At 35.9% G+C, this 14058-nt stretch overlaps 2 protein-coding genes and 2 non-coding genes across 5 annotated transcripts in view; 1 reads left to right on the top strand and 3 right to left on the bottom strand.

Moving 5' to 3' along the window:
* The window catches only part of LOC140756219 (E3 ubiquitin-protein ligase znrf2), a 131735-nt gene extending 125296 nt beyond the window's left edge, over positions 1 to 6439 (bottom strand). The window contains exon 1 of the mRNA XM_073091677.1: positions 5829 to 6439. Within this exon, the coding sequence (XP_072947778.1) occupies positions 5829 to 6195 (367 nt within the window). The 5' untranslated portion in view covers positions 6196 to 6439. The remainder of the gene's footprint in view (positions 1 to 5828) is intronic.
* Positions 6440 to 7729: 1290 nt separating this feature from the next.
* Positions 7730 to 11560, top strand: LOC140755908 (uncharacterized Golgi apparatus membrane protein-like protein CG5021). 2 transcript variants are annotated; one of them, XM_073091260.1, is made up of 6 exons: positions 7730 to 7899; positions 8678 to 8742; positions 9271 to 9425; positions 9590 to 9669; positions 9874 to 9987; positions 10560 to 11560. In XM_073091260.1, exons 1-6 carry the CDS (start codon positions 7885 to 7887, stop codon positions 10749 to 10751), a joined length of 621 nt encoding a protein of 206 aa, XP_072947361.1. In that variant the 5' UTR covers positions 7730 to 7884; the 3' UTR covers positions 10752 to 11560. The 2 variants fall into 2 exon arrangements, with proteins under 2 accessions (XP_072947361.1, XP_072947360.1); XM_073091259.1 differs by having other exon boundaries at positions 7731 to 7899; positions 8663 to 8742.
* A 1579-nt stretch (positions 11561 to 13139) lies between these two features.
* Positions 13140 to 13233, bottom strand: TRNAI-UAU (transfer RNA isoleucine (anticodon UAU)). Its single transcript has 2 exons — positions 13196 to 13233; positions 13140 to 13175 (listed from the first exon to the last, which is right to left on the bottom strand). It is a non-coding gene; the product is annotated as a tRNA-Ile (tRNA).
* A 707-nt stretch (positions 13234 to 13940) lies between these two features.
* On the bottom strand, positions 13941 to 14034 carry TRNAI-UAU (transfer RNA isoleucine (anticodon UAU)). The gene is made up of 2 exons: positions 13997 to 14034; positions 13941 to 13976 (listed from the first exon to the last, which is right to left on the bottom strand). It is a non-coding gene; the product is annotated as a tRNA-Ile (tRNA).
* Positions 14035 to 14058: the final 24 nt, after the last annotated feature.

Here is a 14058-nt window from a genome sequence, read left to right as displayed (position 1 = left end):
CGTTATGTACAGAAAAATTAACCGCAGTGTTAGTTCACATAAAATTACAACTTAACTACGTAATTATAAGTAGAACATATTGAGTATAAAATGTATTTTAAACTTTTATGTTTAAACATAACTTAAGTAACAAATTATACAAAAATACTATTATTAGTCAAAACAATGAATGAACAACTACTTAAATTAGTTTAAATATGGTTAAAGGTCGGCGACCCAAACAATACAAGCACACAGACAGACCTTGCGCGGTGCCGGCGTTTTCATACTTCGATTTCAATTTGGCGGCAGTCGCGCGCGCATCGGACCTCACTGTATCAGTGGTGCTCGTACGAGTGGAGCTGAACGACAGGGTGGTCGAGAAGGTTGAAGAGAACGAGGACCCGAGCCCCAAACCCAAAGTAGTACGGTAGCGACGGCGATACATGCTTAATTTTTTTATCTCCCACACGTCCGTATCCCACAACGTCTCGCGAACGACTGATTTTTCGGCGTAGGCGCAACGCGAACCCGGAAAAGCGATTTATTACGGGAGAGCTAGACGAACTGACGCACTAACCGGTCGGTAATAGAAAACGTTTAGATGTACAAATTATTGTTTATGGCATATTACAGCGTTAAATTATTTACTGAAGACTGTGTGAGTTTCAAATTCTATCAAAAGCCCTCATGGATGGATAACTTCCGAGTACGAGTATACTCTGCGCCAAACTGCTAGTCCACTCTGAAGTTGTTGCGAGCAGGTTTAGTCACACAAATTGCTATGGCGACGCGATTCATTTCTATATTCAGAGCGGACTTGCAGTTTTGCGCAGACTATACGTAATTGGTTAAGGCAAAAAATATTTAATAATAAATAAAAAATAAATAAACTATTTTTACACTCACAGACCCACACTAGGATTCCCTGTAGTCCAGGTGTGTGTCGTGGGTGTTATGGACACACACAAAGACAAATACACAAACACCCAGACCCAGAAACAGAAATTTAATTTAATGATGAATTTAATCATTTAGAAATCTGTCTGGCCGGGGATCGAACCCGGGACCCTCTGCGCGTCAGACCAGTATGGTGACAGCTCCGCCATGCGGTCGTCATATGTGTGTTTAATTCTTCAATAATTACATACATATTATGAATCTACGACGAATTTTAGAATTAAAATAAAGAACACGTATTGGCCTTATACTTACAAAAGCTTAAGCAAAAACGTTTCGTTTCCCAAATGAGCATTTATGCAACAATACAAAGCTGAAAATAAAACTAAGCCAGGTAAAACAAAGCATTGGAGCACTAGGCTGGCGCGTCGCGACGTCGCCCGATTTATAGCCATTGCGGATAAACCGTCGATATATGGAAATTTAATAACAAATGTTCCTGGTACGTTTCTAGAGGAAATACGAGTATATAAAGTTTACTGATAGGACTAGCTTCAGTTTCTATTTTGTACATAATATACGATACTATATTGACGTCTGGAATCATTCGCTGTCGAGTTAATCACATACAAGCTGCTTAAACTGCTGCTGTACATGTACCTAGCTTACCCACATTCCATAATAAACGAATTTGATTTGATTTGATTAAACTCTATGTGTTTTATACGGACGTCCTAAATATTTTCGAAACGTAAAGTAATGTCTGGGTCGTACCTCTACCTCGCATCCATATGAGTGCCTGGGAGTGCAAAATTCAAATTATGCTGGTTACGCAAAATCCGAATTTTGGAAAGTTCTGAATCTTTGCAAGGATTTAAATCTTGCAAGGATCGCTTTTGACTCTACCTACGTCGCCGAGTAAGTTAATTCAGGCAGAAATACAAACATTATTGAAATAACAAACACCTTACACTTTATCCAAAGGTAAGGTCCCTAAGAAACACTAATTAAATTTTATTTCAAGTAAATCTCACAGGGAAGATAGTAAGTCACGGCGAGGGACACCGAAGCATACAAAATAGGTTTCCAGGTAATTAAATAACGTGTGAAAGTGGGTCAACACAAACCTAGACCCTTTATGAAACAGGTAACATAAATACTGCAGCCGACAGCGGCGTGACGTTGATAGAAATATATGTATATTCGCTGCGGGCGGGATGTCGATATACGGGGATTTATGGGACCCGATCTTTCGTGCGAGAGGTAATGAAACGCCATTTGTTACGTTTAATTGTTTAAGTGAAGATGCGTCAAATGACTACAATACTACAGTGTATCAACTTGTTCATAATAGTAGAAGATGGTAGAACCCTTTGTGGTTCGACTCCGGAGACACCACCGCCACACTTATTTTTGTACGTACCACACGTATTTTGACGTGTTAGAAGGGTGTGGTAAAGGAGACATACTTTTCCGAGGTGTTCCGGCGAGCTTAGTCGTAAGGGGTGATGGCCGACTTCAGGTAGGAATATCCTATCTGGGGTTGATTACAGATGTCCATTGGCGGCAGTAGCCACTTACCGATGTTGTTTGTTTTGGGACAGTTTCGGCATCATGTATTGGATTCGGTCGCAGCTTAAGATTAAAGATATAACCCCAGGATTAAAAGGAAATTTAACTAAATTCCAACATCTACATTGGATATGAGCTTATGTTTAGTAAAACCTTGTCCATGTCCGTAATAATAATAAAGAGTATCGCATGCCTATAACAAATTATTTATCCGCTTATGTATAATCCTCATACGAACATGTACACGTGATATCTCGACAAGTCTCAAGGGTCTTAGAAATATATTTCGGATACACACACTAGCAGAGTTGACTTGAAGCACAGCCACTAAGGATATTAAATGATATAAACATATTCATATATGAAGATTAAGAATAATATAGTTCTGTTTTATTCATTCTTTATTATATATTCGCTTATAATGGAATGACTGCTAAAAATATTGATTCTGCAAGTTCATTCACATCGCATTTAAACTCGTCAAGTGCGAGTTTTGCGTCTTTATTTTGGTCGAAAGATTTTATCTCGTAGGTAGATGAATCATAAGCCAATCAAATTTCGTTTTTGATAACGCGCATAAATTATTACGCTGACTATACTACACTAAAATATTACTAATATTATTATATAACTGATATTATGACTATAACTATTTTTATGATCATTGAATATTTTCTCCTCCTGAAATTGACGCGTACACGCATAATGAATTAATGAAAAATATATAATATACATCGTCCACAATTTCTACAAATACGTCTTTAGTATGATAATTAAATATAATATTTTGGCCATGCTAGACTAGAGACACTATAGCATTGCGTCATCTCTTGTTCAGTGAAGGTCGACATACTAAATATTTGAATTTACATATTATGTTATCATATTAATACCTTGCTTGGCGTCTTCACATTACGTAGGTCTCGTTTATATGTACAGACATTGAACGTGTCAGACACAGGCCGTGGCAGCAGTGTCGGAATAAGGTCGTCAGGGGCCTGGGACGGAAAGTTGAATGAGTTGAAGGCCCCCAGTGTAAAAAGTTCATTTGTTTTTAAAAATTACAAATGTCTCATACACTTTTTCGCCGACAACAAATACGTATGGTCTCGGTGAAAACTTAACTTTTTTTCGCTGAATTATACACATTTCACAGATTGTTTGGTTCTGACGACCTTTTTCGTAAATTAAATTATTCATGTACCATTTCTTTATTTTTGATTAAATTTTGCAGGCATAAAATATAAAGAATAAAATTAGACCTAGGCATTAATCATAATTTCTGAACACATACCAATTTCAGAAGACAAAAGTTTCTTATAATTAAGAATTACGGATATTAGGCAGGTTTTTACAGTACACATAATTTAAATGACACCATATGTGTTAAAATCCATCAAGCCAACATGTAGGAATTTTGTGTTACCGGGGGTGGATTACAGGTGTCCATGCGCACCAGTAGCCATGTACCATCGCATGAACTGCATGCACGTCTGCTATTCTCTCTCTCTCTCTCTTTAAAACATTCCCCTCTCAGGGCAGTCACGTCAAAATATCAAAATGACAAAGTATTAACATATCTTACAACTAATATATTATTATCTTATCACTCAGGCTCAACAAAAGATTTGATGACATGTTTAGTGCTTGTATCTTGTGTATGTTATTATAAAATCTGGGTTTAAGTTTATGAAATATGACCTTTGATATGATAGCAATATTTCAATATCAAGTAGGATGTTGCATTGCTCTTGTGATATGAAAATATTTTTTGAACTTTTAGTTTTTTTTGTACATCTGATTTATAATAAAGAATATTGATTAATTTTATATGCACTTTAATAGCTTATACAACATTGACTAATTGAATTTAACCCAATACTGTCCCACATTTGGGCATAGTTCGCCTCTGAAAGTCGACGGATTTAGGCCATAATAGTGAACCATGCCAACCAAATGTGGTTTGGTACATATTACACACCTTATGGACACCTACAAATATATGTTATACTCCCCCTTGTGGCACACAAGGGGGAGTATGTAGGAGAGGAAACCATAATAAGTTTTCTTTATGTTAAAAAGGTTAAAAAAAAATAAAAATCACCTATTATTATGTATTCCAAGATTATATATTGACAAATTTGGAAACAATTTAAGAAAAATAAATCTCTTATTTTATGATTTTAGGTAATCAAAGTACTTTAAAAAATATATATTGGTAGTATTGATAAGATACACATATAGTGTATAAATCATTTATTTGGAATAATTTTATAACTTTAACTAATACCAAATTAGATTCATACAAGAATCTTACAATAAGTATGTTATGTCTAATAAGATAACAAATGTAAAATTGAAAATTTGTTTTTTTCTCAATTTATATATTTTTAAAGATCCTTAATATTGATAAGTCAGGTTGGGATTAAAAGTAAATAAATCTCAGTAAATCTTTTATTTAGTTGGAGCCTCGATTCATACTTAATTTGAAATAGTTAATGATTCCGATTCACTACCCATACTATATTTGAATAACTTAAGCAATCAGTAATGTACTGGAGTACACTCCAGACTTTCTTAAAGGGACATAAATAGGGTTTTAGTATAACAGTTAAAAATTAAAAGATACCACTAAAATACACACTAAAACACACCAAAGGAGTCCCATCTGAAGTTCATCAAAAATGCATTTTTATCACTGAGGAATAAACTGGAATGCCTTCTCATATTATCTCCGCCACCAGTTACTCATAGTTGATTATAAGTACCTGGATGTAGTCATTAATCAAAATTAACCATGACAGCGCTTGTAAAATGTTCTTTGTTTCTTAATATGATAATAGTGTGATGAATTGATAACACAATGTTTACAGTTGCATAATTGTTCTAACACAACATATATTATACTTGTTTCTGAAGATGGTCTCCTTTGTAATACAAAGAGAAAGATAACTTTAGGAATCACACTATACATCTTCAGTTCAAAATGATTTTGTATTCCTACAAAAAGTTTTAACACAGTTCTAGTTAATTCAAACTAGAATCAAATAAGTAAACAGGCATATTTGTTTTTTGATACAGTGATGAACAATTCTAATTTATTTCTAATTGTAAAGATTATGTCTTTCACACAGACATACTACTAGACACATTAATTGTTTGCATAATAGTTGGGCTTTGGTTATATTAAAAAGGGACATGGGCAAATTGGTGCCATACAGACATTTGATACATAAATAGAAAAATACTGCACATATAATATGTAAATAAAGCATTAATTAAACATTGTGGTTCCTTATCACTTGTCGTTCAATAAATATAAGTACTACAGCAGGTTTATATAGTGTCTCCTGTACCATATATAGTATGCAACTTACCATTGATAGACCAGATGTGTGATGGCAAGGAGTGCGCCGCGTACACCCTGCCCAGCGCGAGCGACGTGCCCGGCACCGGCCCCGTCTCCTCGTTGGAGCTGGAGTCCGTATCGGGGCTGGCGGCCGCCGACGCCTCGTAGCTCTGGGAGTTCGGCGGGATCGCGATCGCCTCGTGCGACGCGTGCAGGTCCGGCACGGACGACAGCGACCTCGCCCGCTGGCGGTCGTTCGACACCTGAATGCCCGGTATCGCCCGCAGCAAGCTGAAGCCCGCGCCCCCCGACACCACGTCCGAACTGGAGCTGGTCGAGAATGTCCTGGTGCGCGGACTCTGCCCCCCGTTCGCGGTACTAGCTTTAGCACCCATTCTCCCAGTTACGCAAAACACACCTGTCACACACCGATTCGAGGATCACGAGCACGACAATACGGCGACACCCGCGGGAACACACATCGTACGAGATCCAAAATTGAGCCCGATCACGCGAAAAACAAACGCTGGACGGCAAACAGGAGTACGTCGGATGCCTACTTGTAAACAGCGTTGCATGTGCCTTCCTGCAAAATTTTGACAGTTCCCATCTGTTATTGAATACTCGATTTCACATCGATTTTAATGACTAGGGCAATCTTTCGCAATCGCAACGTTGCTATGAGATAATTCGATTACTGATCAGCTGACGAATACTGACAATGACAACTTCCTTTTATTGCTACCAAATTATAATTTTAACATATATTTCATCTTATTGAAGTCCAGTTTACATTGAATAACGATTAAAATTTCAAATTATTTATGTAATCTCCCCCTTCGCAATATAATTCTGGAATATTTAATTTTTTTGAACTTGATTTTCTTGACTCTTTTATCATTTCAAAAATAAAATTACAAATAATTATGATGTATAATCGATATCTTTTGCATGAAAATCGATTTAATGTAAAAAAGATTACCTATAAAGCAAAAGTACACACCAAGGTCACTGTTATGCGCAATTCGTTCTAAAACAAAACATTCGGTTTATCTATAACTACTTTGTAAGTCTTGAAGAAATTTTAATAATATTTATATCAGAAGGGTGTCGGTCTCAAATAGTTCCTCCCAATAAACTAGTATGTTATGCTCTAACACCCGAATAGTTTAAGCGTCTTAGCAGACAGTGCCAAAGTTGGAAGTTCGACCGATTCTTAGTGAAAAGTGATGAAGAATCAGCATAGACATTAAGCAACTGCTTTGAATTCATTTGAATTTCAACTTATCCCTTAAGGTTTTTATTAACTAGTTAATAGTTCATCAATTAGTTATCGTATCGCTCTTTATGTGAAATAAGCACCACTATTTAGTTAGGCTAAATTAAATATTTGAGGTTGAACCAAACATCGTATTTTCATCATCAGATCATTTTGTTACTATTATTGTAAATAAGAATAAAAATAAAAGATATCTACGTTAATAGTAAGTTCTACGTTATGTTCTTTAACTATTTACAAAACCGTTTGTTAATTTTGTCGTCCGAATTTGGAGATACGATAATAATTTATGTATTTGTAAATCAATATTATTTACGAAAGTCAATAATAATCTTTATAAATTTTAATATTCATCAATGTTATTTTACACTCCACACCGAAATACGAGAAAAGGGATCTTATTTACTTCCTCAGTAGTATAAAGAAAATTTCCTCTTAATTTGAACATACGAAAATATATCTGAAAGTATAGGTGCAGCGTTTGTGTAAGTACTGTTGCACATTGTCGTTTTGTTCGATCAATCATAAAAATAATAGCTAAACTATTGTTTATTATAAAATGTTATACGTAGGTATCAATAGGCAATCTGTAAAAAATATCTAGAGTGGTATGATATCTGTGACAATTAAGATCTGCTGTCATCTTTTTACTGTCATTTCAATTGTCATCTTTGTGACAAAACATTACACGAAGATCGATTGGAAATTGGAAACTTTTTAAGGAAATGGTTATGATTGTTTAACCCCTTCGCAATAATACTAGAAAACAATTTCTAAGTAATCAGTGAAAAATACAGCCTCTAAAATGAATTCTGCAACCGTAAGTCTCGTAAATTATTGATTTTAAGCCATCATAAACACATTTTTAAATATTGACTTCAAACTTGATTCATTTTACATGTTTTAGTATTAACTATCATTCATGTGTCTAATGTTGTTTAATCGTAGAGTTTTCGTAATTAATTATTTTAACAACAACTGCATTAATTTGCGCTATATTTTGATCAAACGCGTATGCAACTTTACTTATAAATACTTATTATGTAAACATATTGTAGGTAGGTTTAATTATGAACTAGCGATTCAGTATAGTAATTATCCTATTTAGTGTCTTACTTATTTTTCGTTTTTAAAAATGTCAGGCATACAAAGTCAAAGTAACCAAATACTCTCATGCTGTTTATATATTTTAACTCTATTAACATTATTGGCCTCATGAAATTGCCTTGTTGCCCGAGCTAATTAGCTTGCAACCAGCCAGCCCAAATGTATCATGCTATTATTTATTGTTACATACTATCACACATTCAAAGATTGCAACAGGTTCTGCATTCTAACCCAGACCGTCAAAGGTTATAACTTCATATGAATGATAAATAGGATTTCTGTTCCGGCCTGAGTTTCATGTGTCCATAGCACCTAAAAGAATTGAGTCTTGATTCAACAAAACTGGTTACTTTTACTATGCATGCATATAAATGTTTTGTGTTTACTGGATAGCCCCATTCCTAATTGTGATGCTAGTTACATTGAGTTGCTTTGCACGGCTTGCCTGACCTAGACCCATTAATCCACGATTACAGCCAGGTGTGCCACAGGTGCCGCTCATCGACGACGACACCATTGGCTTTGGGGAAGAGGATAATGCCACTAAACAATTTATGTGAGTGTCATGTTCCAAAAAAATTTTATTAGAAAGTAGTAGACCAAAATGTAATGTTTAAACATAAGGTTTGTGAAAATTTGTATTTTCACTAAATTAATATGAGTTTAGTTGTTAGCATATGTTTAAGATTTCGATACCTGATAGTAAACAAAGTTCAATTTTATAACTGAAAAAAGGAACTCTCTCTAGACGTAAGTATAAAAATGTCTGTTTGAGCCTAAAATTTTCTTTCTTTATAAAAAACTGTTTTCTTGCTCAAAATAAGAAAACTTCAAAAAATTGTTCTTCTCAAAAGTTTAGCCTAGAATGTATATGGGACCTATTTTGTGTTGATTATTTAAACTGAAGGTAAAGTCTGAGAGATCACCAAATACGATCGGGAGGTAGCTTGTACTAATTGTGTGACAAAGCATTGTACTATTTTTGAGGCAAATGGTGCCTCATGCAACAACACCTGACTTTTGGAACCTGTATGGTTATTCTGTATTGTAAATGTATGCATTAACATGTTATATAAACTTGCAGTCACCCCTACATAGTATTCTTCCACCTGATCTTCCGGAGTGCGGCCATTGTGGTGTACATCCTCTGTGATTGGTTCTCAGAGTCCTTCATCGCCAGCTTTGTCCTCATCATCCTACTGCTCTCAGCTGACTTTTGGACTGTTAAAAATATAAGTGGTAAGGAAATACAATTACGTAAAAATAAAATATTTATGACAAATATTTTTCACATACATGTTGGAATCTAAGTTTCGCTTTTGAGAACTTTTCTATAATTCCTTATTTTCATATATATAATTAATTGATTAAAAGGAATTATTAAGGGCTAGCCTGATTTTTAGGTCGTCTTCTGGTTGGACTAAGATGGTGGAATTATGTAGATGATGAAGGCAAATCACATTGGGTCTTCGAATCGAAACAGGTAAGTAGTTTTATTATGTTTTCTTTACACAATTTGAAGTGAATATTTTCCATAAGATAAAAATCAGTGACTAATGACTTCACAAAAGCCTTCGATAAACCCTCTTTGATTTAAGTTTGGTTGGAGTGGTCTGTCTAGAATTTGTAGTAAAAATCCCTATTTGTGTTTTTATTCTAATTTCTATGTTTATCTTTATATTTTCAGAACCGGGTGAACAGAAATGAGAGCCGGTTGTTCTGGTTGGGGCTCATCCTCTGCCCCATGTTCTGGTCGGGCTTCTTTGTTATTTGCCTCTTTGGACTTAAGTTCAAATGGATGGTAATTATTTTTAATTACTCATTTTACAAGAAAACTATGCAAAGGTTTTTTATTCTAGGAGTTTGTATTCTTTGTGGTTCAACCAGGGGCACCGCTACCCCACCTATTATTAACTATTAACAGCAGTATTAAGTGCTGCTGTGTTCTGATTCGAAGGGTGTACTAAGGTACACATACTTATTCTAGGCACTCCACCTTAGTCCTAAGGAGTTAAATAGGCTGCATCTGGCTCCATTCAAACATAGTATATGTTCCACTATACTAGAGTGTTTGATCTGCAGCCATTTTTGTCCACTTAACTTCCTGAATACAGATATTTATTTATGTCCTCCTATTGGATATAAAATAAAAAAGAATCAAGGTAACTTGTCTAAGTTCTTGCATAAGTGTCTCTGAAATCTCTAAGTTTTTGGGAATTTCGTAGGTTTTCATAAGCCTAAAAATATTTTGGGTCCCATGAAAAACCAGTTTTGGGTCTGTCAATACTATTTATAACTTAATTGTCCATGATAACTTATTTTAGTTTTACAATTATTCATAATCATCTTTCAATTGTTTTGTACATATTTCAGCTTGTGGTCCTCATAGCTCTAACGCTAACGGGCTCAAACCTATACTGCTACGTGAAGTGCAAGTTTGGAGCCAAGGAGAACCTCAAGTCTGCCACCACGGACTTCGTGAAGAAGCAGATCTTCCAAAACGCCACCTCGTTCATGTTCACACAGCCGGCGCCGCCCACCACTGCCAACACTGGCGTTGTGTGAGCCCTTATCACTGGCAACTCTAATACCATAGACAGAGTAATCAAATGAAATTTAATACAAGTTCTTCTGGTATTAGATCAGTCAAATAGAGTTTATGAAAAACCATGGAAATAAAAAAGTATATATGCCACTTAAAACACTAAGATAAATTGAAGTTAGTACTATTTTGTTTATAATTAAAAAACACCTACGTGTACTGGTCAAATTGAATGATATGTTTATTGCTGTTTATATGTTCAGAATGAAATTGAATATATTTTATATTCAATATTTAGTACTAAACTGTGGCGACTTCCCGCTATTCGTCAAGAGATGGCGTCATGACTTTTGTGAATCACGTTATCGAAGTTTCCTGTATATCTCGTATATATACAAGCTCCGAACTTAGATTGTTAGAGCACGGCCGCTCCCCGGGTATAATCACCTAACCCGATTTCTCTTTGCCAAAAAACCATTAAGACAATAACGAAAGTGCAAAATGTGGAATGAACTTCCTTCTGAGGTTTTCCCGGAGCGTTATGACTTTTCATAAAAGATGCAAAAAGAGCTCTCCTTCAAGGCCGGCGATGCATTGGCGACTCCTCTGGTGTTCATAGGCGACGTTGACCACTTTCCATCAGGTACCACGTCTGCTTTATCGTTAGGCTCAAATATAAAAAAGGCCATGTGTAAAGAAACTCATTTAGTTACTCTGTCTACGACTTATGCGTTTCACATCAGAGCATTCCTTCTTTAGTCAATACTTGTATTTATAATTATAATAATATATTGTATACTTTAAGTAAGAATTAAATAAACTTTCGATTATATTGGTGGGATTTATTTATGTGCAATGCAAATGCAAAAGGTAAAGCCGTGTTCACATAGGTTTGTAACCGGGGAAATCCCATAATAATGTAGTTCACAATATCTAGCAACACCTGTCGCAGCTAATGTTTGATTGAAAAGGTATGACCAGTTACGATAGATTCACAAAAAATACCTACACGATGCATTCTGCGAAATCGATGGTTTCAGGGTTCACGATTTCAGGGTGAGAGAACCCTTTGTGTTTCGACTTCGGCGGCTCGACCGCCACACCTATTTCTGTTTCATAACAGCAGCTTTAAGCGCAACTGTGTTCTGGTTTGAAGGGTGTTGTAAGGGAGACATATTTTACCGAGGCAATCCAGCGTAGTCCTCGGAGATGCGGCCCATTTGTGGCAGACTTCATGTAGGAATACCTAATCCACTTACCACCAGGTAGACTGCACGCAGTTCTGCTACTCCTATATTATAAAAAAATCCAATCTAATCCTCCCTACCTATTCTTTTGCTCTGAATCTCTTTTTTTATAATATTGAAGTGGCAAACGAGTATTTTTTTTTTATAATATAAGAGTAGCAGACGAGCATGCAGTCCACCTGATGGTAAGTGGCTACTGCCGCCCATGGACATCTGTAATGAACCCAGATAGGATTAGAAATTCCTACCTGAGGTCGGCCACAGATGCGCCGCTACCCCTGAGGACTATGCTGGAACGCCTCGGAAAAGTCTGTCTCCCTTACCACACCCTTCAAACCGGAACACAGCAGTGCCTAACACTGCTGTTATTAGGTAGAAATAGGTGTGGCGGTGGTGCCGCCGGAGTCGAACCACAAAGGGTTCTACCACCTTCCAAACCAGTATGCTGGTCACGTGACGGTAAGTTGTCACCGCTCTTATACCTGTGTAATCAAATCCATGTTAAGCGGGGGTTTTACCAGAAGTCAGTTACGGCAACGTCTACTACCTTAGTGGTGGTGGGCAAACGCTCTAAACACCACGCAAGAACTTCAAATTCAAATCTCATTAAAATTTATTCAAAATTGATTCATATAGAATACTTTTTGAAAGTCAACGAACTACCACCGCTTCGGAAAGTGTTTCGCTATGGAGAAGAAGCGGCACAAGAAAACGTTGTAAATAGGTATGGGGCTGGTAGTGGTGGTAATCAAACTGGTTCTACCACGTTACTCGTTCCACGTTCTAATACCCTCCCTTTGATACTGCAAACGTCAGTAGGATAATATATCTATGGTTTGAAACTTTGAACGATACATTCTTAAGTACAACAGTACTGAATGAATAAAGTTGAGTGCAGATGTACTTAAGAATTTACGAGAGATGGCGCTGTTTACATATAGAAAATGGAAATGAGCATATTTTTATAATTATTATAATGTGAAGATCTTATGTTTGTACGTGGAGTCATTGTATTTAAAAAAAAGAGAAAATAATTCAGAAAACTATAAAAATGCATTCAGTCTATTAATTCTCGAACCTTTCTGAACTGGCTTACTCACATAGGTCTCTTTGAATTTGTAAAGTATTATTTTGTGGAAATTCTTCGTTCAAATATTAAAAATATGCTCCAGGTGAGGCTCGAACTCACAACCCCGGCATTTCTCACACGTACACTGTCTTATAAGTACCGTGCGCTAACCAATTGCGCCACTGGAGCTTCGAGGGTGGCTGCCAAATCTACCCTTGGCATACTTACGTTCTTCAGATCGCTAGCGCTACTATACAGTACTTTTATTCTTCATAGAAGATACAAAAACAACTAATTATTATTTTGGGTTAAAAAAATCATATATTTAGTATCTACCCTATTATTTTGAATAACATTCGCATAAGTCTAAAATCATTTAATTACGAATTTGAAATGAACGTATTTTTCACGAATTAACAAATTTAAACTATTCTCGTTATAGTAGATGGCACCACTTACGTTGATGATAAATAATTAAGCTATTTAAATTCGGTTTGTTTTAAAAGTACTACAACAAGCATTAAATCATGATACAACAAATTCATCTAATATGAACAATCCCACGTTCTGAGAACATAAAATTTACGTGTGAAGCAGATGCGGTGCTGCTCTTGAAGTATACAATTTCATACATATTTAATTGTAAACGTAAAAGCGCTAAACATGATACATGGAATTGAAAGAGTAGGAAGATCTGACGCGCGTGTATGGGACATGTAAGTCAGATGATTTTGGGTCATAGCTAGCCAGAAACACAAAATAATATCTTATTTGTAAAAAAAGACAAATAGTTATTAATCAGATTACGTGGTAATAAAATGCAGAGTCTTTATGCACATCAAAATTATAAGCTGATAAAGTGCTTCCTGATGGTCATCCTCATCGATAAAAAAATATGCTCCAGGTGAGGCTCGAACTCACAACCCCGGCATCTCTCACACGTACACTGTCTTATAAGTACCGTGCGCTAACCAATTGCGCCACTGGAGCTATGATGGGCGAAGTCAAAATTAC

Source organism: Epargyreus clarus, unplaced genomic scaffold (genome assembly GCF_041222505.1).
Source record: "Epargyreus clarus isolate Ecla_fem2 unplaced genomic scaffold, WU_Ecla_fem_2.2 ptg000034l, whole genome shotgun sequence".
NCBI lineage: Eukaryota > Metazoa > Arthropoda > Insecta > Lepidoptera > Hesperiidae > Epargyreus > Epargyreus clarus.
Note: the sequence above shows the minus strand (reverse complement) of the source record. Positions and strands in the feature narration are given on the sequence as shown.

What these genes read in the sequence shown, in the direction of transcription:
- LOC140755908 (XM_073091259.1), top strand. An exon ending in GACTGTTAAAAATATAAGTG is followed by an intron (nt 9,426 to 9,589) that starts GTAAGGAAATAC and finishes CCTGATTTTTAG; the next exon opens with GTCGTCTTCTGGTTGGACTA. An exon ending in GGGTCTTCGAATCGAAACAG is followed by an intron (nt 9,670 to 9,873) that starts GTAAGTAGTTTT and finishes TTATATTTTCAG; the next exon opens with AACCGGGTGAACAGAAATGA.